At 43.4% G+C, this 23,007-nt stretch overlaps 1 protein-coding gene across 1 annotated transcript in view; it reads left to right on the top strand.

The window, feature by feature from the left end:
* Nucleotides 1-22,687, top strand: part of LOC308460136 (scavenger receptor cysteine-rich domain-containing protein DMBT1-like) — a 28,210-nt gene extending 5,523 nt beyond the window's left edge. Inside the window, exons 4-13 of the mRNA XM_080976119.1 lie at nt 1,130-1,471; nt 2,733-3,080; nt 3,899-4,204; nt 9,529-9,843; nt 12,285-12,584; nt 14,478-14,780; nt 17,378-17,683; nt 18,396-18,698; nt 20,089-20,394; nt 22,503-22,687. Coding sequence (XP_080832245.1) covers nt 1,130-1,471; nt 2,733-3,080; nt 3,899-4,204; nt 9,529-9,843; nt 12,285-12,584; nt 14,478-14,780; nt 17,378-17,683; nt 18,396-18,698; nt 20,089-20,394; nt 22,503-22,615 — 2,942 coding nt within the window. The 3' untranslated portion in view covers nt 22,616-22,687. The remainder of the gene's footprint in view (nt 1-1,129; nt 1,472-2,732; nt 3,081-3,898; nt 4,205-9,528; nt 9,844-12,284; nt 12,585-14,477; nt 14,781-17,377; nt 17,684-18,395; nt 18,699-20,088; nt 20,395-22,502) is intronic.
* The last annotated feature ends 320 nt before the right edge of the window (nt 22,688-23,007 follow it).

Below are 23,007 nucleotides of genomic sequence, written 5' to 3'. Positions count from 1 at the left end.
CATCTCAAGGCAGATTACAATTCTGAAAAACGAAAGGAAAAACCCAACATTAGTCATAATAAAGCATAATAGGGAAAGTGAAACCATAGAATACTTTAAAAGATTTAAAAAAAACCCATAACAAGTCAAAACAAAAGAAAAATTCCATGTGTATGTGTACATATGTCAGGAAATCCTCCAATCATTTTGAAACAAGGTAACAGATGCTTATTTTGTTATTTCTTTAAAATATATTTTCACACATGCTGATTCCAAAATGGTGCTTATTCCAAAATAGACATGCTTATTGGCAGAAAAAGTAAACTTCGGCCTCCGCCATACAGTTCCTGGGTTTTTCAGGTTGGATTCAACCACATACTGGCAAATTCAGGCTGTGAAATTAAATCTGAGTGGGAGAGGTTGTGCCACCCCCCCCCCCCCGCCAAAGGACCAGACTTTTTGCCATGAGGAGAATAATGGAAGATTGCACTGGGTAGTTTGAGATGTCATCCAGCTTTCCCTCAAACCAATCAGCATCACTGCTCAATAAACAAGTCCGTCAACCCAGTCAGGGTTGGGAAACTGCCATTTGCTTGTTTTGTTCTTCTTGCATATCAGGAATGTAGAAGCAGGTGTAGAGCATGGAATAGCAGGGGCGGGGTGGGTCAGTGGAGAGAAACACTGTGTGATCCACAACTGATTGCAGAAGGGTTGGCAGATGTATGTCCATGGTCCGAAATTACCAAGCTTCACTAGTGATAAATATGGTTCTTTGGCATATGAAAGACCTTCAAACAGCTTGACTTATTTTTCTCCCACTCAGTCCTGCAGGTACATTAGCATGGAGGAATGGCTCCACCAACAGACTTCAGCCAGGATAGCTCATTGGAACCTCCACAGTCAGAGGCAGGATACTGGGCATTTAAGACAAAGAATATAGGATGGTCACCACTGCTATGTAGGGCTTGTGAGCAGCTAATGGCATCTAGAGGCTGTGGGTGGTCTTATCTGGCTGATCTTACCCAGCAAGCTAGTAGTTATGCCCTTTTAAGCTATCCACTTTTTCTATCCTGATGCTACTTTCAACATAATTGCACAAAGGACAACTTACCACTCCTCTTACCCACTATCCTGAATTTGCTTCACCCAGGTCTGAAGGATTCAACAGAGATTGCAGGTTTAGGCCCCGTGGAAATCAGGCTGGTGGAAGGTCAAAGTCACTGCAGTGGAAAGGTTGAAATCTTCCTTAATGGTCAATGGAACATTGCTTGTGACGATGGCATGAATATTGAGAAAGCCCGTGCTATATGCCAACAGCTAGACTGTGGAGATGTAATCCTCGCTACAAAGGAGGAACGATGGAGAATAGGAACTGACTTTATTACACTAAGAGACAGCATTTGTGCAGGAACGGAATCAGCCATCCATCAGTGCCAAGGAAGGCTTTCAAAAACCTTAAACCCATGTCAATATGCTGTTCTTGTGTGTTCAGGTAACTTCATAAACTAAGGCTTGATCTGCACTTTCCCAGTCCCTGAAGGCAGCCATTGCCAGTGCTTTGCCAGACCTGTTCCTATTCTCACAACACAGACCATAATTGTTGTCAAAAATCATACAAAATCACATGACTTGGAGACATATAGAGGGGGAAGAGACTGAGGGCACAGAATTGTCCTTTATGGCAGGGCTGCCATCTTGCCCTCAGGATCATGGGTGCCCACCGCCGCAACATGCCTGCACGTTGTGTGTGTAATGTCACATGCAAGACTCGCAATGTTTCATCGCATTTTTGGAGAGCTGCTCCTCACAAAAAGTGATGCAAGGTTGTGCATCATGTGTGTGATGACACACATCTGTGTCTTCTGGCGGATCCTCTTCCTCCTCTCTGCCACCAGCAAGGTACCCTTTTTCATGGGGAGGGGCTCAGATGCCTCCGCGTCCGAGGCCACCCCCTTCCTGGAAAAGGGTGACTCACGGACTGGCTGCGGAGGGCAGAGCTGAAAGACTTGTCTCGGAGGCGTCGCTGCAGAGACTAGATGGCTGCCCCTCTCTGGCTTTGTGGGTGCCCAGCCTCCCACCCCACCCCCACCCCTGGAGTTGGCACCTATATGGCATTTTAGGGGAAACAGGGAGCCAGCAAGACTGCAGGCTAAACTCCCAAAGGGGAAAGTTCTCGTGGAATATGGTTGAAGAGAGATCTGACAAATAATGAAGCTAGAGATCTAAGAGGGAAGAACCACCATGAATTGCCATTCTTGAATGAAGCACTTGCAGAAAACATTTCTTGGGTTTCTGTAACCTGCTGGGGCAAGACTACAGCTATCCAACTGATTACTTATATACTAAGTGATGTAGTGATGAAAGGTGTGGGTTGTTGTTTTTTTATAGTTTTTATCTATTGGTCTGCTGTGAGTAGTGTATATAGCAAAAGGCTATATTTTTGAGTTTGCTATGGATATATTTCTATGTCATTTTTTCTGCCTAAAAGCCTTCTAAACAGCTCACAAAACAATATTTTAAAAAATTCCACTAAAGAGGATGGGATGGGCTCCCAGCTTCATGCACTGACTGATTGGATGCTGCTGGAGATTTTAAAAAAGCATGGACGTTGGTCTGATCCAGCAACACAGTGGTCACTCCCCTTTTTCTCACCCGCTTTTTATATCCTGTTGCTACTTTCAGAATGGTTATACATAGGATGAATTTCTGTAATCCCACTTCCTCACCCACTCTCAGGCATTTGCTTGATCCAGGTGTAGCTTCAGACTCAGATGCTGCAAACTCATCCCAAGTGGAAATCAGGCTGGCAGAAGGCTCAAGTCGCTGCAGTGGGAGGGTTGAAGTGCTCCTTCATGGCCAGTGGGGCACTGTATGTGGTCACGGCTGGGACATGGAGGATGCCAGAGTTGTATGCCGGCAGTTGGCCTGCGGAGGTGCAAGATCAGCCCTACGGAATGCAGAATTTGGAAGAGGCACTGGCCCCATCTGGCTGAATGATGTCCAATGCACAGGGACAGAATCAACTCTCGGTCAATGCCCAGCAAGGTCTTGGGGGGCACTGAACTGCAGTGATCTAAATGCTGCTGCGGTTGTATGCTCAAGTAAGTTCATTATCTGCATTACTCTTGAATAAGAAGTCTTGGGAAGAAGTACCGTATTTTTCGCTCTATAAGTCACACTTTTCCCCTCCTAAAAAGTAAGGGGAAACGTGTGTGTGTGTCTTATGGAGCGAATGCAGGCGGGAGGCTCTGCTCAGTGCTCCCTTTAAAGAGCCACATGGAGCATGTGTGCGGCTCTTGGGGGCTTTTCCCCGAGGAGCGAGAAGGGCTGCCCTTCTCCCTCCTTGGGGAAAAGCCCCCAAGAGCCGCACACACACTCCGCGCGCTTACACACACACATTTTCCCTTACTTTTTAGGAGGGGAAAAGTGCGACTTATAGAGCCTTCATCCCACTGCCCTGAAGAGGCTTTGCACAGCTATTCCTCTTGCTGTTCTGGCTTCTTGGATTCAGAATATTTTTTTCTGGATGGGACAGTGACAATAAAGATATCGCATCGTGTAAGTTATGCTGCCACTATATTTTCCCACCTCATTCATTTTAGTGCAAAGGAAATACAATGGAATTGGGGAGCAAATGCCACCAATTGCATCTTTTGGGGCCTGAAAGCAACAACAGAGAATATTGATTGTATTTGCTGGATTTATCTCCATTCTGGACATGGGATGAATCAACAGATATCTGCAATTGCTGCTTCTGTTTCTAATTTCATTGTAACTGACTAAAATCCCTAAGCGATCTTCCCCTCCTCCTGCATGAATCTTAATATGATAATTTACCTCTACTAGCAGCAAGACATGCAGGCATTTCTGTAGGTTCCTTCCCTGGATGTGTTACTATAAGTCTTTTTTGTTCCATCAGAGCTTCGTCTCATAAATGGCTCGAGTAACTGCTCTGGACGGATTGAGGTGTTTCACAACCAGCTGTGGGGGTCCGTTTGTGGTGCTGGCTGGGATTTACAGGATGCCAACGTTGTTTGTGGAGAAATGAGCTGTGGAAATGCCTTAAGAGTGCGAAGTGAAGCTTGGTTTGGCCAAGCATCTGGTCCCATTTGGCTGGAGAGAGTTAATTGTACAGGAGAAGAAACATCCTTCTATGATTGCCCCAGAGGTCCCTGGGGAGAGCACAACTGCAGCCACAGCCAAGATGCAAGTGTGGAGTGCTCAGGTAAGGTTCTCTCTTAGGAGTCAGTGAATCCTCTGTTGGGGGGAGTTTAGAAAATCCCAACTATCAAGTTCAAATTATTATTGCAGTATATCCAGTTCTGGGACGTGGGTGGCGCTGTGGGTTAAACCACAGAGCCTAGGACTTGCCGATCAGAAGGTTGGCGGTTCAAATCCCCATGATGGGGTGAGCTCCCGTTGTTCGGACCCAGCTCCTGCCAACCTAGCAGTTCGAAAGCACGTCAAAGTGCAAGTAGATAAATAGGTACCGCTCCGACGGGAAGGTAAACGGCGTTTCTGTGCACTGCTCTGGTTCGCCAGAAGCGGCTTAGTCATGCTGGCCACATGACCCGGAAGCTGTACGCCAGCTCCCTCGGCCAATAAAGCGAGATGAGCGCCACAACCCCAGAGTCAGCCACGACTGGACCTAATGGTCAGGGGTCCCTTTACCTTTACCTTTATATCCAGTTCCGCCAAGAAATTGGTACAAGATACAAGATTTAAATATATGGATATTTAGAAGATGAATACATGCATACTCTTTCACACAGTCGTACTTGTATAGTGTGCACAAGTGTTAAGGGTAATCTGTGAAGAACCCCATACCCTTGGGCATGTTCTGGGTCTTTAATTTATGTGATGCTTTTTTGTTCATGGGACCTTCCTTCACGAGGTTGCTTCACACTTTATTGAAATCCCCTGGACAACATGGAGGCTTCATGAGAGTGAATCACCCTTAGACATGTTAGATATCTTCCTTTGCCTCCTTTCTTTTGCCTTGTGTCCCACCTGAAGGAAACATCTTCTGTCACTGAACCATATTACAGATGTTCATATGTTGCATTAAATGAGTGTACACAATACACAATAGTAGAGCTGTAAAAACTAGCAAGTGTGAACTCTTTCACACTATCACTCGCACATGTGTAGAGACAGTTTTACCTGTGATTCCCCCCTGGGGTTGGGTGAGCCTGCTGTTTTGACTTTGGGGGTGAAGGGTTCCCCCAGGGCTGCAGGGGAGGGTGCCTGGGAAAGACAGAAAGGGCAGGAGAGAAGCCCAGACAATGAAATGGCTGGTGGACTGAGAGCATCAATGGCACCTTCTGGAGGCAAAATTCCTGGCTAATCACCCTGACTTTATGAATCCTTTTGTGCATTAATTAGATTTAAGCCTGTTGGTTATATGAGGGTGATTATCACACAGAAACAACAGATGTGCCTTTCAAAAATTCTAGAACCACCAGAGACCAGATTGGTGAACGGCTCAAGCTTTTGTTCTGGAAGGGTTGAGGTGCTCCACAACCAGCAGTGGAGGACAGTGCGTTCTGTTTCCTGGAATCTGCATGATGCCCAAGTAGTGTGCAGGGAAGTTGGCTGTGGATCTGCTTTGTCAACCAAGAAAGGACCTCACTTCGGAAGAGGACATGGCCCCTTCTTGTGGAAAGATACATTCTGTTTTGGGACAGAAGCTGCACTCAGATACTGTCAAAATATTGACATGTTCCATGAAGTAATTTTTGAAGACTCTTGGGAAGATGTTGGTGTTGTGTGCTCAGGTAATGGGTGTGAATGCATTAAAGGGTGCCATACTGTGGACATATAAATTGGGTATAAGTTAAATCAGTCTGTCTCTTTTGTTGGCAGCATATTGGTATTGGGAGTCATGAGAAGGGAGAAGAGATACAGTCCACAATGCATCTTTCCCTTTCCCCACATCCCTCTCTCCTTTCGTGCTTATGTCTGATGCAAAATCTAATCTTGTAGCTCTTATAATTTCAAAGGGTAGATCTTTGAAATTTAAAGGTTTTTTTAATGCAGTGGTGGGGAACAACTGACGCACAGGCCATATGCACTGCAAAGGAGAGTTTCTTTATACAGGCCATATCATAGGTTTTTGCTTGGAGGGAAACCTGCTATTGGAATGAATAGTTTTTCCTCAAGACTAAATGCTGTGTTTGAAAGATTAGGGGAGAGATTGAGGGCACGAGGAGAAGGCGACGACAGAGGACGAAATGGTTGGACAGTGTTTTCAGAGCTACCAACATGAGTTTGACCAAACTGCAGGAGGCAGTGGAAGACAGGAGTGCTGGCATGCTCTGGTCCATGGGGTCACGAAGAGTCGGACACGACTAAACGACTAAAAAACAACAACTGCACTGTGATTCCTGTGTTGAAAATGGCTCCCACCGACTACAATAGGCCTTGAATAAAAGCCTCTCATTTGGTGTAATAGCAGGTCCGTCCCCCCCGCCCCCACCAGGGCTAAATGTGCCACTAAGGGCAGTTTTTGGGTTGGGCTGCAGCTGAGGAGTGGAGTCATCCTCCTGTCCCCAAGACCTGCAGCTTGGAGCTTGAGTGACTATAGAAAACCCTCAGCAGAGAAGGTTAAACCAAACGGTTTGTGTGTAACTGAATTGACATATAAGAAGAACAGGAGGCACTGCTTCTGGAGTTCCTGCTTGTGGGGTTTTATATTCCAGGCCACATATTTCAGGTTTGAGGTCGGGGACCAGGTCTTGTTGCTTTGCCAGAAGTATGTGAGGGGAAAACAACTTGACTCAATCTTATATTTCCTTGACATCTGATGGGAGGGCGTTCTGCGTTTTAAACCCAAGGTATGATTCTATTAAATAATTCATGGAAAGGGTGATGGTGTTTATATAGGAGGATAATGTTGGGGGGGGCAGGGTAGGTGGCTTAATTCTCAACCCCTCTATTTCATTCATTAGATCCCAAATTATAAACAAGGTTATATGACAGCTGTGCCTTTCAAAAACAACAACAACAACAACAACAACCCTCTTTTCCCCCATCAGAGGTCTGCCTAGTGAATGGCTCAAGTCGCTGCTCTGGGCGAATTGAGGTGTTTCACAACCAGCAGTGGGGGACTGTGTGTGATGCTGGCTGGGATTTACAGGACGCCCATGTTGTGTGCAGAGAACTGAGCTGTGGAAATGCCTCCAAAGCATTTGGTGGAGCCTTGTTTGGCCAAGGATCGGGTCCCATCTGGCTGGAGGGAGTCAACTGTACGGGAGAAGAAGAGTCCCTGTCCATATGCCCAAGAAAGTCATTGGCAGAGCACAGATGTGATCACAGCCAGGATGCAAGTGTGGGGTGTTCAGGTAATGTTGTAGGAGAGTTTTGTTTAGTGTATCCTGTGTAGAGCCAAAGACCCAAAGCAAGTATTTCTAGATGAAAGCTGGATAGATTCACTCTTCTGGTGGCAGAAAATCATTGAGGGAGAGAATGGCAGGAATGTTTGGCAGGTACTCAGGTAGAAAATGCTAGCTCTAAAACTGGCATTAGTTCCTCCTAAACAGGAGCCTACAGCTGGAGCATTTATCCATCAATTCTTCCTTATGCTTAAATCTATATATAGCCATTAAGTTAAGGTTTTCTACTAAATTGAAAAAGGTAATGGGTAGTCTCCCTTCCTCTGAGTCCGATTTCCTTATTGTCCTATCCATATCCAGGGAGACTACCCCATTAGTATCCCACATCAGAATTATTTTCTGATCCATATAATCAAGCAGTTTTTCCTCTAATATTTTGTAGTAGTATTCCGATTTTCTTTCATTTGGTGTGTATATTCCTACAATTCTTCCCTCTTCATCTTTAAAATTTTGCTGCAGGTCGTATTTCTCATTTACATAAATTACCACTCCCCTTTGTGTGTGTGTGTGTGTGTGTGTGTGTGTGTGATGTTATAAATTATTTTCCTAATCTTTTGTTTATTAAGACTCTTCTGCGTTTTTTTGCAACATGTGTTTCCTGAAGACAAATTATATCCAAATTTTGTTTTATTAAAACTTGTTCTATTTTATTTCTTTTTAATTTATTATTCAGTCCATTAACATTCCATGTCAAACATTTTGAATCCAATCTCTCTCTCTCTCTCTCTCTCTCTCTCTATATATATATATATGAGATGAGTCTTTTTGTTTCTCTTCTTCCTGTTTATCTCCTCTATCTTCCAAGCCTGTTTCTCCCTCAGTTGTTTTGACTCCAAGTTGTTTTTTATATTCCCTCCAAAACTGACTTGTCTTACATCTATGCTTTCCTCCTTTGTATGAAAATGAGATCCCTTCCGGAAATTCCCACCTGCACGGTGTATAATTTTCTCTCAACGCATCTGTCAGGAACTTATAGTTACTTCTCTTCTTTAGCAATCTGATCGGAATATGATGTTTGTATTGTCAATACACAATCTTTTTTCATAGTTCATCTGCAGTATCCTATCTTTCATCTCTCTTGAATTGAATATCACCAGACAGTCCCCTGGTAGTTTTTTTTTTTTAGCCTTTGCGTAACTTGATTTGATCACGAAGGCTTTATCCAATGAAAAGTTGACTTCCTCTTCTTCAGTTTCTTACCAGCCTGCTATTTCTTTTATTATTTTGGCTCGTCTATATATCCTCCTCCACACTTTCTGGGATCCCTCAAATTCTCAAATTTGATTCTTTCTGCTGCATTTCCAGCACTGCAATTGAATCCCGTACAGCTTCCTGCATCATACTTAATCCTACCGCATCTTACTTAGACCTTTCATGAGGTCTTTCAGCTCTTTTACCCTGTTTGTTTTCTTAGTTGTTTCTTCCAGGCCTTGTGTCTTTACTTTTAAATGTTGCATGGGTTTTCCTAGTTCTAAAGTTTTTGTTGATAATTCTTTGATTTGTCCAGTTAGGTCCACCACTGATTTTGTATTCTGTTCTACCTTGTTTTCCATCCTTTCCAACTTCTCCTCCAGATTCTTTGCATTATCTTTTATATCTTTCCTTAATTCAGAATACATTTCTGAAATTTCCATTTTGGGCTTTGGTTCTTGGGTGGCACCTCTTCTCATCTGGGCTGGAGTTGTTCTTTGTCCCACTAGGGGGGATAAAAGGGGAAAGGAAAGGGAGGGTGGAACTTTCTCTTTGGCCGTTTCTATGTGCCTAATCTAAAATGGACAGTCTGAATAAAAATCAATCAATTTATAAAAATCAATCCAGTAGTTCAGCATGTAAAACAGGAATTGTGAATAACCATTATAGGAATTGATTAGAATCAGCTTTAATATTTAGAAAATATTTAATTATTTAATATAGAAATTAATAGGGGCTAGGTAATGTATATGTAATAAATCTTTATAAGGAGTTTGGAAATTTTTACCCCTGGTTAAAATTTCATGTTTGTGTATTGTGGGAAAAATGTGAGCAACAGACAAAAATACTAGCTGAAAATTCCAGCATGGCCACCTGCCCACTTGTTATGCTTCAGCCTAAATGGAAGCCAGGAAGAATGAGGAACTGGAAGGTGGAGAAACAAAATTTCCTTTAATCTTTACAGACCTCCAAACCATCAGATTGGTGAATGGAACAAGTCCCTGCTCCGGAAGAGTCGAGGTGCTCCACAACCAGCAGTGGTTGACCATGTGTGATGAGGGATGGGATCTGAACAGTGCCAACGTTGTCTGTCGAGAAATTGGCTGTAGCCCTCCCTTGTCAGTCCCAAGAGGAGCTCATTTTGGAAGAGGACATGGTCCTGCCTGGTTGACTGGTGTCCATTGTCAGGGAACAGAAGCTACGTTCAAGGAGTGCACCCCAAACAACTGGCAAACGAAAGACTGCAGCCATGGAGAAGGTGCTGCCGTTGTGTGCTCAGGTAACATAAATGCTTAGACACTAGCTGAAATTTGAATCATGACTGTTATGCCAAAAGTTGGCTTCTCTTGAGCTCTGATCATCCTCTGAAGGGGCAGAGGGTGAGCCTTCCTCTTCTTGTTGCATACTCTTTTCTGGGCCTCATCTAGAACACAATTCACAACATTCCTGCAGTGTTTCTTCTAGGCTTTGTTCTGCCTCCTGCATCATTTTTGTCCTTTCTGTTTGCTTTTGGTTGGGGTGGGGGGTGGGGAGCTGAAAGGGCACCATACCAGTTTAATGCAATGTCTGAATTTGAAATAACTAGCTATTTTAATATCCAGAAAATCTAATTACTATGGACATTTTACATATTCAGTGGCTATTTCTGCCCACAACTCTTCTGGGGGAGGGTGTACAAGGGGAAGCAGTGCCCTTCCAGGGACTCAGGGGTGTCCTGGGAGTCTCACCACAATATTACTTCTACAATAGTAAAAACTAGTGAAGAAACAAGGAGGGGGTAGAAATTCCTCTGCTGTGCTGAAATTTGGAATATATCCAAATGATGTTGATAGCCATAGCAAGGAGGAAACTACTGCCCTTCCCTCCAAAATTCGGGGGGGGGGAAGAATCATTTTTATTAAGTTTTCCATTTTAACAATCCAATAAAATCACATTGAATGTTCTAAATTATACAAATACATATCAAATAGTCCAAATATTATGCCTAAATTATATATTTTTTTTGTTGGGACTTCCCATGCTTCAAGTTCAGGGGGGCTCTGGTCGTCTCATATCTCTGCTGCCTTGGATAGTCTTTCCAATAGTTCCTTTAAATCTTCCTGTTGTTAACCTTCCTTCTTTCATGGCCTCTGAGTTGTTTCCACAAGCGAGTTGAAATAAGCAATGATGTGTTTCTGTGTGGATTTTATATGTATGATTCTCCTCTATTGTTGCAGTATCTCCTCACACGCTGGTGTTTGTGCCGAATCAATCCAAAAGTCATTTCGCTGCTGGCAGACACCATCTTCTCCCAGTTCCGATGAAATCAAATCTCGGCGTTTGCTCATTAATTTTCCCAGACTGGTTTCATCAAACATTAGCCTTTGCAGGGGAGATTTACCAAATCAGACTTGAAATACAGATATAATGACATATTAAGAGCCCGCCTCCCCCTATGACTATTTATAACCCTGCAGTTCGGTTTTATTACATCATGGCGGATTTCCAGATTAAAAAGTGCGTCACATCTCAACATTCTAGGAACACGTCCAATGTTTTTTGAAGTCTCTCCAGCGGTTAACGAGATCTTGCTTCTTTGTAAAATCAGCAATTGGAGAATCTTTTATCTTCTTCCAGGCAATTCAAAAAACAAAAGCTTTAATTATATAATATTGTTATTGCCACACAGTTTATATCAAAATTCTGGAAATTGGGGTGGGTGGGTGTCAAAAAGACTCTCCTCCCTGGAAGAGAGGGGAGTGGTTGTGGGCGGGAGCCCGAGCACCGCCCCTAGCAGGGGGCATTAGCCCCCTGCCTCCTCCTCTCACCTGGCTGGCGCCCATGCCCCCTCGGCAGGCATCCAACCAGGTGCCTTCGAGGGGGCGTGTTCAGCAGCCTTTTGCGGCGGCGCCAGCCTCTCCTCGGCCTCATTCTTCTCCGTCCTCTCGTCGCGAGTCACCCACCCTCCACTCCCTTTTAGCTCAGGGTCTTTGTTCTTTGGCCTTGCAATGGACCTTAGGTTGGTCGCCCTGGTTGTCTAGGGGGCCTGGTAGGAATTTTTCCATTTGGCATTAGGCTTTTTGGTTTTTTCGCCTACCTCGTAGCAATCGTCACAACTTTTTGTGGTATTGGTGGGTAGGTTAGGCATTGGGATAATGTGTTGTGGTGTGTCGAAGGGCTGGGTGTGGCCATCACCTATGCCTTCAATTTTGGGGTATTCCGTTAAAGGAATCTGGCGGTCGTGTACTCTGTCCGATGCCTGCTTGGCGGGAGGCCATGGCACGACCCCCGGTGACATCAGGGGAGAGCCTATAGTTGGATTAGCATCAACAGGCTCCACCTACTGGTGAATAAACCCCCTTGTTTTAGACATCCAATGCCTAAGCCAATACCTTTTCACTGCTGTAATCAATAAAGTTGTGGCCTTTTCTTGCCCATTAACCTTATATCACATGTCCTTGTGTATTTATTTCACATTGCGGGGGTCGGGTCCTCGAACCACAATGAATATTCAGCTTAGTACAAGGATATTTTTAAAATGAAAACGATGCCCCCCTAGTGAGAATCAGCAGACAAATATCTATCATTGTTGAAGAAGTGCCCAGTTTCAGGCATGACTTCCAACAAAACAATTCAATAGATTCTGTTTCGATGAGCTCTGATAACTAGGGGCAATAAAAAGGAAGGATGAGGAATGTGAGAGGTGGAGATATAAATCTGTATTTTTTTCACACCCAACAGAGATCAGATTGGTGGGTGGTCCAAATATTTGCTCTGGGAGATTTGAGCTGCTCTACAACTGGGATTGGATCACCGCATGTGAAGACGATTTGGACTGGAACAGTGTCCAAGTCATGTGCCGGCAACTTGGCTGTGGACCCATCCTGTCATTGGCAGTAGTAGGTGGTAGATATGGACCAAGTTTTGTGCCAGGAAACAATTTCACCTGTGAGGGAACAGAAGCTTCTCTCAACTACTGCCAAGGAAGATATGTCCCTGGAATGATGTGCTGGTCTTCTTATACACATGCTGAATGCTCAGGTAATATTAATTTCCTCGTTTGTTTTTTTATTCAATTTAAAACTCGCTTCCCATGAAATGTCTCAAATATATATTGAATCAGCAATCAAATCAATGAAAATGTTTATGTATAAAACAATTATAATATATTTGATTAATAAAGCAATTCAGTATATAAAAAAATTTCAAATGCAATAGAGGATTTAATGCTTTAATGTTGAAAAAAGAAGGACTTTAATAGGCACCAAATAGGCAATAGAGATGGTGACTGTCTTATACGTCACAGGAGGAAGTTCCAAAGGGTGGGTTCCACCAGGCTGAAGGCTTTGTTCTTATGGACCTGCTGATCAGATGCTGTCTGCAGGAGACCTTCTCCCAGAGAGCGCAGTGATTGGGTGGGCATGTAAAGGATGAGGTGATATTGCCTAACATGTGCCCTCCTGACCACTTCAGTTAGTGGAACTGGCACTACTACAGGTGCCACATAATACCCATTCTGCATCTGTAAGTATTCAATTGTTTAGTGTGGCAGTGTCTCCCTGCCTATTGAAATCCAATTGGCGCCTTCACTGTACTCTTTCCAGTGCCTGTTATAAAAACACTTTTGTTCAGACAAACCTACCTAGGTGCTTAGAAATGCCGGTGTGAATTTTAATCTGTTTAAGTCTCTTAGGTTTGGTAGGTTTTTGATGTGTTGCAATTTTCCCTGATTTTATAGTTTATCTCTTTGTAAACCACTTTGAAGTTTTGTACACTATAAATTTTATGGAATGAATGAATGAATGAATGGTCATGGAAATGCAGCTCGTTCTAGGTAGGATCTTTTGTTGTTGTTTAGTTGTTTAGTCGTGTCTGACTCTTCGTGACCCCATGGACCAGAGCACGCCAGGCACTCCTGTTTTCCACTGCCTCCCGCAGTTTGGTCAGACTCATGCTGGTAGCTTCGAGAACACTGTCCCACCATCTCGTCCTCTGTCGTCCCCTTCTCCTTGTGCCCTCCATCTTTCCCAACATCAGGGTCTTTTCCAGGGAGTCTTCTCTTCTCATGAGGTGGCCAAAGTATTGGAGCCTCAGCTTCACGATCTGTCCTTCCAGTGAGCACTCAGGGCTGATTTCCTGAAGAATGGAGAGGTTTGATCTTCTTGCAGTCCATGGGACTCTCAAGAGTCTCCTCCATAATTCAAAAGCATCAATTCTTCGGCAATCAGCCTTCTTTATGGTCCAGCTCTCACTTCCAGCTCTTGGCAAGGTGATGTCTCAGCTTTATAAGATGCTGTCTAGGTTTGTCATTGCTTTTCTCCCAAGAAGCAGGCGTCTTTTAATTTCGTGGCTGCTGTCACCATCTACAGTGATCATGGAGCCCAAGAAAGTAAAATCTCTCACTGCCTCAATTTCTTCCCCTTCTATTTGCCAGGAGGTGATGGGACCAGTGGCCATGATCTTCATTAGGTAGGATCTTTACCTGTCTTAAATAAACAGGCAAAGCCATAGATAACCAGCAAGACCATCCAGTAGGTACCCCTTGATGTATTTAATTAATCCTGCTGCAGCAGGTCTGTACCTTCAGCTCAAAACTCCTGTGCCGATCAGTAGTAGGACTGCAGCTATGAAGAGCCGCTGGAGCCTAACTTAGCAAGATAGCAAATGAATAAATTAATACATTTATTTTGAGTGGGCTCTGCTGGAACCTATCCAAACTCTTTTGTTCCCTCCCTCCTCCACCAATCAATCCCCTTTTCTCCACTTCACTTTTGTTCTGACTATATTTCCCACAACAGTACACTATGGCACTACAAATTGCTATGATGCATTGCTGATTGTTCTTCTTTTTATTGTTTTTATTCATTGATTGTATTGTTGAGAAAAACAAAAACCAGAACTGAAAAGTTAAAAAGCCTTTTTCAATCTCTGCAGGGATCAGATTAGTGAATGGTACAAACCGCTGCTCTGGGAGAGTGGAGGTGCTCCACAACCAGCAATGGCTGACGGTGTGTGATGATGGCTGGGATCTAAACAGCGCCCAGGCTGTGTGCAGGGAACATGTCTGTGGGGAAGCCTTGTTTGTCCCAAGAGGAGCTCCCTTTGGAAGAGGATGTGGTGCCACCTGCTTGGCTGGAGCCAAGTGTCGGGGGATGGAATACGGATTTAAGAACTGTGACCTACACTGGGAAACACATAATTGCAGTCATGGAGAAGATGCTAGTGTTGTCTGCTCAGGTAATTCTAGGTTGAGAGAAACTGGCAATACGTTCATCTTAATTACTGCTATCTTCCCTAATAACGATAAATTCCTTCTTCCCCATATTTATAGGTTCCTTTTTATTTTGTTCCAATTTTTTTCATAATTGTATTTTAAAATATTTATATTTTTGGTTGTTAACCAGACCCCCAAATATGTGATTTTTTAAATGGATCTCTATTTCTACATTTTGTTGTAATTCTATTTTATCTTCTCTTGCTAATTTCTTTACTAATAATTTTGTTTTATTTTTATTCAGCTTAAATCCTGCCACTTGCCCAAATTCCTGTATTTTCTCTAATACCCTCAAAAGGGAATTTTTAGGATCTTCCACCATAATTACAAGGTCATCTGCATATGCTTTAAGCTTATATTCCTTTTTCCCTACCATAATTCCTTTAGTCTTATTATCTGCCCTGATATTTCTCGCCAGGACTTCCAAAACCAAAATAAATAAAAGAGGTGATAGGGGACATCCCTGATTTGTTCCTTTCTGTATTTTACATTGCTCTGTTACCACCTGGTTCACAATTAATTTGGCTTTTTGATCAGAATATATAGATTAAATCCCTTTCCTAAATCTCACCCAAAGTTCATCTCTTCAAGAACTTTTTTCATAAAATCCCATGAAACATTATCAAATGCTTTTTCAGCATCTATAAGCATCAGGACTGCTTGTTTTTCATTGGAAGGGAGGGATATTAGTCCTTTTTTTGTACACCACTTTCTAGATTTTATGTTGTAGAACCAGGCACAACTTTAAATTGGCTGTAACTGCCAAATCTTTCTTTACTAGTATTTGCCAATACAGCAAGTGAATTCTTCTTCCTCTGGGCTCCAGTTCTCCTCTTTCCCTACATTCTTGCCTTTTCTTTTTTGGTTTCAAAAGTGGTGACTGAACTGACCCTTGACTAATTTCGTCCAATAGCCAAGGCTTGAATAACTTGCAAGTCTAACATTCCAGAAACATCATTATTTGAGCAGCATCTCGGGAATCAGCTTCTTTTGTGCTCATCCACTATACATTCTCATTTATATTCAGTAACATTATCTTAATTTGACCGGATTTTGCATCAACAAAAAGGAATAATGGCACATTTCCAGTGGTGATGATTGTGTGCAGCAGAATGCATGTCGTATCTCCATAGCCCCATTCTTTTGCCATGAAAGTAGGCAGGTTTGCTCTGCCAATTAGGCCAACAGAAATCTATTTAAACATTTTGAGGAAGACTTCAATTTTGAAATTCAGGATATTAAAAGCTTATTTTTCCTCATTGTTTTCTTGAAAATGCTTTGCCATTGTGGTTAGTAGCATTGGCACACTGGTCCAGGACCATATTCCCTCATAATACAGTGGAACCTTGGGTTACATACTCTTCTGGTTACAGACTCCGTTAACCCAGAAAAAGTACCTTGGGTTAAGAACTTTGTTTCAGGATGAGAACAGAAATTGTGCAGCGGCGGCGCAGCGGCATCAGGAGGCCCCATTAGCTAAAGTGGTGCTTCAGGTTAAGAACAGTTTCAGGTTAAGAACAGACCTCCAGAACGAATTAAGTTCTTAACACAAGGTACCACTGTACTTCTGTGGAAAGCAGGTGTATCTGAAAGTCATGTTCTCTCAGAGATGGTGTTTTTTCCAGCATGTTGCTCTGCAAGTAGAGAGGACACACCCTTCCAAGGGATATGACTTCCAGATAGAGCATCTTTCCACTGATGTATTCTTGGGGGAAATGGCTCTGGGGTCTTTTGGGGATGCTTCCACCACTAGCTGCAATGGGAAGAACAAGTTAAAGTTGTGTGTGTGTGTGTGTGTGTGTGTGTGTGTATAAAAGAAGTAAGGAGAAGAGAAATATATTCAATCCTGCATTCTGAAATATAGGACCCCTTCAAATTTTAAAGTAATGGTCTTCAGCTGACCAAAGGTGATGGCAGATCTGGACTCCATAGATAGCACCCTGTGCTTGTCAGGCGCCTCCTCCTCCGCTGTGCACCCACCACTGCGCTCCCACTCACTCCCAACACCCACTTTCCGTCTTCTGTTTTCCCTCTCCTCCCACCATCCCATTTCCCCTCTCCATTTAGCCCCCCTTGCTTCATCACAGCTTTTCTTCTCCCTGTTCTATGCCATCTCACCTTCTCGTATTTTCCATACCTTGAGACCCACAGAGTCTTGCTCAAATTCCATGCTGTGTTTGCAGCTGCTTCTTGATGGACAGGCTCTCTGCTTTGCAAGAGAGCAGCTGCAGCCTCCAACCAGTAAGCCATGCTGCAAAGGCAAGAGAGAGGTTCTGCTAGGTTGGCAGAATGGAACGAGGAGAAGTGTTTTGGAGGGTCCGAGAAAGGGGCTCAGATGAGCACTATCCCACCACCACTTGCCAGTTCAGGAAAAGAGAAACTCCAAGAGGGTGCAAAGCAGGACTGGAGAGGTTTGGAGGGCTGCATTTGGTCCCTGAGCCTGATATTCCCTACCCATGCTCTAACCTAGAACCCTTAACATTTCCCATGGAAGCTACAAAAAATGAGGAATTGGGAGGTGGAGGCACAAAATGGACTCTAACCATTTTAAACCCTACAGATATCAGATTGGTGAATGGTACAAGCCCTTGCTCTGGAAGAGTTGAGGTGTTCAACGCCGGACAGTGGGGGACTGTGTGTGATGATGGTTGGAATCTGAGCAGCGCCCAAGTCGTGTGCAGGCAACTTGGATGTGGGGAAGCCTTGTCGATCAAAGAAGCAGCTCACTTTGGGAGAGGCAATGGCCCCATCTTGCTGGATGAGGTCAGTTGCAAGGGGACAGAAGCTACCCTCCGCCACTGCCACCTACAGCCTTGGGGAGAACATAACTGTGTGCATGAAGAAGATGCTGGTGTTGTATGCTCAGGTAAAAATTACAATTAAGAAATATCCTTATCGTGTTTTTATCTTGTATTGTTATGTTGTGAACTGCTCTGAGATCTACAGATGAAGGGTGGTATGCAAATTTAATATATAAATTAATTAATAGGAGCTATACAGTTGGGTTAGAGGGATGCGGGTGGCGCTGCGGGTTAAACCACAGAGCCTAGGACTTGCCAATCAGAAGGTCAGCGGTTCGAATCCCCGTGACGGGATGAGCTCCCGTTGCTCCATCCCTGCTCCTGCCAACCTAGCAGCTTGAAAGCACGTCAAAGTGCAAGTAGATAAATAGGTACCGCTCCGGCGGGGAGGTAAATGGCATTTCCGTGCGCTACTCTGGTTTGCCAGAAGCGTCTTAGTCATGCTGGTCACATGACCCAGAAGCTGTATGCCGGCTCCCTCGGCCAAGAAAGCGAGATGAGCGCCGTAACCCCAGAGTCGGCCACGACTGGACCTAATGGTCAGGGGTCCCTTTACCTTTTATACAGTTGGGTTAGAAACTTGTATATAAGTTGAATCAGCATGTCCGTTTTGTCATCAACACATTTCCTTCAGCTCTGCTTCCATATCAATGGAAGCAGGAAAGACCCTCTGTCTGCATTTTCTTCCCCTCCTCTTTTGCACAGTCTTTCCTTCGCTTCATATGCACCACATTAAATAGGTTCAGTTTCAGTCGAAGCTATTTCTCATCTCAACAGAGATCAGATTGGTGAACGGTACAAACAGCTGCTCTGGAAGAGTTGAGGTGCTCCACAACTGGCAGTGGCTGGCTGTGTGTGATGACAGATGGAATCTGACCAGTGCCCAAGTTGTATGTAGAGAGCTTGGATGTGGTGAAGCCTTGGTGGCTGCAGGAGGAGCTCACTTTGGAACAGGAAATGGTCCCACCTGGTTGTCTGGTGTCAGTTGTCAGGGGACAGAAGCTGCCTTCAAGGACTGTGACTTACAGTGGAGAACACATGATTGCAGCCATGGAGAAGTTGCCAGTGTTGTGTGCTCAGGTAATAGCTATACTGTGGCCTTGGAAACTGGCTGCAAGTTCAACTAGTAAGTCTATTTTGCCAATAGAAGGTTGCTGAAGAGTTCTGATGCTGATAGTTGTGCTGGGAGGAGGCGGAAGAAGGGCAGTTCACAATATAATTTTCATTCTGTGTCATTTTTGCTTTCTCTAGAAACAAAACAAGTGTCCCAATGCCGTTCTAGCTTTCTAGATAAGCACTAGGTGTGAGTAACATTCCCTAGAGGAGTTCTAAATCCAAATGACGTTTGATGTCCTTCATAGCCATGGCATCATGTCTGGAGCTGCATGCTCCTATACCTTTAAAGTGAATCCAGTGCATATTCTTGCCTGCAAGGAATTCTGGGCACTGTAGTTTACCCTTCACAGAGTTACACTTATCACCAGCCCTTACCAAACTACAGTGCCCAGAATCCTGGTATCTGGTGCCTTTAAATTCAACATTTCTCTCTCTCTTTCCACTTTCTACTCCCCATCTATTGAGAAGCAAACATAGCAGAGCAGTTGGGTTGAACCCAGGAACTGGCACTTCATTAAACATTTTCTGTTGGTGGAAAGAAGAGAGGAATGGCAAATTAAACCGATGGACTATGCTGAAATGACAAAACTGACTGGAAAGCTCAGGAACCAAGAGGACAAAGCATTTAAAAAAGAACGGGGGAAATTTATAATTTATTTAGAAGACCACTGTAAGCAGATGAAAACATTAGCAGGATTTTAATCCTACTTGTGCTGTAACAAATACTATGGATAATATGGATGATTTAAAATATAGATTATGAAATGATATGCAGTAGAAAATGTTTATAATAGGATCCATGGAGGAGATGGGAGGAAGTCTCGAGATTCAGAGAAATCTCTTTATATGGATATGTATTTGGTTTTGTTATAAATTTATATTTGCAAAATCAAATAAAAAATTATTTTGTTTAAGAAAATCTGTTTAAACAAGCCTATTTAAAGATGTAATGGTGACGTGTTTTAATACCCATGATAACATTACATATTTTATTTAATCTCTGTTTAATAGTGACTTTTATTGATAATTTCAACGTATATTCTTTTTCTGATCAAGGGCTTTCAAATTACATTAAATAAAGTATAAATGAATGAATGAAACTTGCGGAATCAGAACCTGAGGCTTCCGAGGTGCAGAGTGGGGCTCCCAGGATGCCTTAGGTTTGAGCCCTCACTGCATAGGAAGAGCGTTGGTTGGTGACAATAGCAAGCCCAGGACTCCCAATTCTTAACCCTTCTCTAACACGCAAGATTCAATGCCACATATTTGTTACTATGTTCAACTCTTTTTGTCTCATCAGAGCTTTCACATTTAGTGTTTTTTTGTTTTGTTTTGTTTTTGTTTGTCCCATCAGAGCTCCGCCTAGTGAGTGGCCCAAGTCGCTGCTCTGGGAGGATTGAGGTGTTGCACAACCGCCAGTGGGGGACTCTGTGTGACGCTGGTTGGGATTTGCATGATGCTCACGTTGTGTGCAGGGAACTGGGCTGTGGAAATGCCTCCAAAGCATTTGGTGGAGCATGGTTTGGACAAGGATCTGGTCCCATCTGGCTGGAGGGTCTCAACTGTACAGGAGAAGAAGCTTTCCTGAGTGAGTGTCCCCAAAGTCCCTGGGGAGAGCACAGCTGCAACCACAGCCAGGATGCCAGTGTGGAGTGCTCAGGTAAGTTTGCAAGACAAGTTGTACTTGATGAACCCAGTAGAGGGCTTAGACCTCTGAGATCCCTGAAGATCATATTCTTATTTTATTACTGGCATCTTAAAAGAGCATCTTTAAAGTCTGGGGACACACTGGGGGTTATTGTTTTGTTTTTTATTCTGCTGTGTATTTTTGTGTGTTTATACTATAAACCACCCTCTGATCCTTTGGGTGAAAGGTGGCATGGAAATTCATTAAATACATAAATACATACGAATACCATCAGCCCAATCCGTTCCTCAGCAGGAAAACTGTGAAAGTTTGTAGGTCGTAAATCCTTTGACCCACGAAGTCTGCCACCCAGCACTGCAGTTAGCCTGATTTACGAGCTGGTCCGATGTTTATGGCCACCCACACGCTTCTTCTGCACGCTGCCCCTCTTCGCTGTTGTCGTTGCAGAGTTCGTACGCAGCATAAATGGCTTGCTCTGTGTCAAAGTGGTGTCTTCAATAACTCAACTTGACACCAGTGCTTCTATTCTACCAAAGGTGTTTATTCAGAAGCATAAACAAACAGGAAATAAACCGACAGACTCGAGCTGCATGCTTGCAGCGTTCTGTCTCTCACAAAAACAAAACCAACTCTCAGAGACTCTCAGTAACTCTGCTGAACAAAAAGAAAAATGCCTGGATAATATGGGCAGGCACCCAGTGAATAAGAACGCCTCTGGGAGTGTTAACTCTAAACTGTCCAGAACCACAACAAAAAACGTACTGTGTGATCAGCCAGATCTCACCGGGAGAATCCACGACCAGAAAGAAGAGGAATACCAAGAAGACTGGAAGAAATTTAAAGACTATTTGAATAAATATTGTAATATTAAAGATATGTAATCACTTGAAAGAATCAATTAGGCCTAGGATTAACTTGTGATTAAATAAATAAATAAGAAAATGTACGATAAGGAAAGTTAGGAAATATGATTATGACTGTGATATGATTTTATGAAATGATATTGGAAACTGCTATATATAATTACTAAGAAAGATGGAAGAGATTTGAGGAAGTCAAGTAATATGTTTAGGAAGATGGATTTTGATCAATTATGTTTTAGTTTATGTGGTGATTTGATGTATTTTAGGTTTTATGATCTTTTTTCTTTTTTCCGTTTCATTCTTTCTCCTTTATTATTGTTGGCTTTTTTCTGTTATGTTTATGTATGGAAAATAATAAATATTAATGTTGGGGGGGGGCTGTACTGTGTTCATGATTCCCAAAAAGGGCCCTGGGGACACCATTCTGCCTTCCTCCTGCTCCATGTTAAGTTGCTGGGTACGAGCACAGGAAAGTGCCTTAGACAGGTTGAGACCATTGGTCCATCTATCTCAGTAGCGTCTACACTGACTGGCCATAGCTGTCCAAGATTTCGGAAGAGGTTCTCTCCCCATTTTACCTGCAGATGCCAGGGATTTAACCTGTGAGCTTCTGCATGCAAAGCAGATGCTCTACCCCTAAGCTATGTCCCCCAAACAAGAGGAGCCATGGAAGCAGTTAACAGATTAGGGAAAACAGAGCCAAGCATGTCCTACTGTGATCAGGCTGTGCACAGGGCTGTGTTTCCTTGGGACACGACTAGTTAGGAAAGCAAGGCTGTGCACCAGGTTAACTCAAATTCTGCAATAATAGTTATCCCCAACTGCACCTGCAATTCTCTGCTAAGGGGCAAGACCACATAGGTCCTACTGGATTTACTGTATTGGCCCGAATATAAGCCGCACCTGAATATAAGCAGCACCTTTAAAATTTAAGTGGGGGGGGGGAGAGAGAAAACAATACCCGCATATAAGCCGCCACCTTAAAATTCTTCAGGCACTCACACCCATTCCATTTTACCATATGTCTGTTTCAGCAGCGATATTGTAAAAGCCAATTTTTGTAAGGTCGCAATTTAAGCCACACTTTAACTTTTCATGGTCAATCACAAAAAAACAACTGTGACTTCCTGCACTAGTTTGTGGGCATATAGAGGAAAACAAAATAATGCAAGAGTGAAAAGTGAGCAGTTTGCAGGAGCCTCGGTTTTTTATTTGCAATGAATAAGTGACAGTGTCTTCCTTCTCCTGCTTTTACAGGGGACGCATCTGTCGAGGGCAACATCCGCCTGGGAGTGTCTGCCTTGGTCTTGCTTGTTTTGGTGCTGATCATGGCTGAGGCTGTGTACAGCTGGAGGAGAGGGCAGCTTTAAGTACAGTCATACCTCGGGTTACAGATGCTTCAGGTTGCACTTTTTTGGGTTACGGACCACCGAAACCCAGAAGTACCGTGTTGCGTTGATAAATAACAGCAGACAAAGAGATGTTTGTTTCAGAGCTTGCGTGTGATGAGCCAGATGAAATTGAGAGAGTGTCTCTGTGTCTCTGGCTCCACAGCTTCTCTCTTTTATTCAAAGTTAAAAAGCATGGCCACGGTGTGCTTGTGGCTGATTGGTTAAAAGTAAACAAAGAAACTGAATTCTTATTGGATTACATATATGTAAGGCGGGCTTACATAGGTTCATCAATCTTTGGTACATGAAAGAAAGTATGCAAGAGCTGCACTTAGACAGGTATATAAGCTCTTAATCCACTTATGACTAAA

The sequence above is a fragment of the Podarcis pityusensis genome, assembly GCF_964106645.2.
Source record: "Podarcis pityusensis genome assembly, chromosome: 13".
In the NCBI taxonomy this organism is placed as follows: Eukaryota; Metazoa; Chordata; class Lepidosauria; order Squamata; family Lacertidae; genus Podarcis; species Podarcis pityusensis.
Note: the sequence above shows the minus strand (reverse complement) of the source record. Positions and strands in the feature narration are given on the sequence as shown.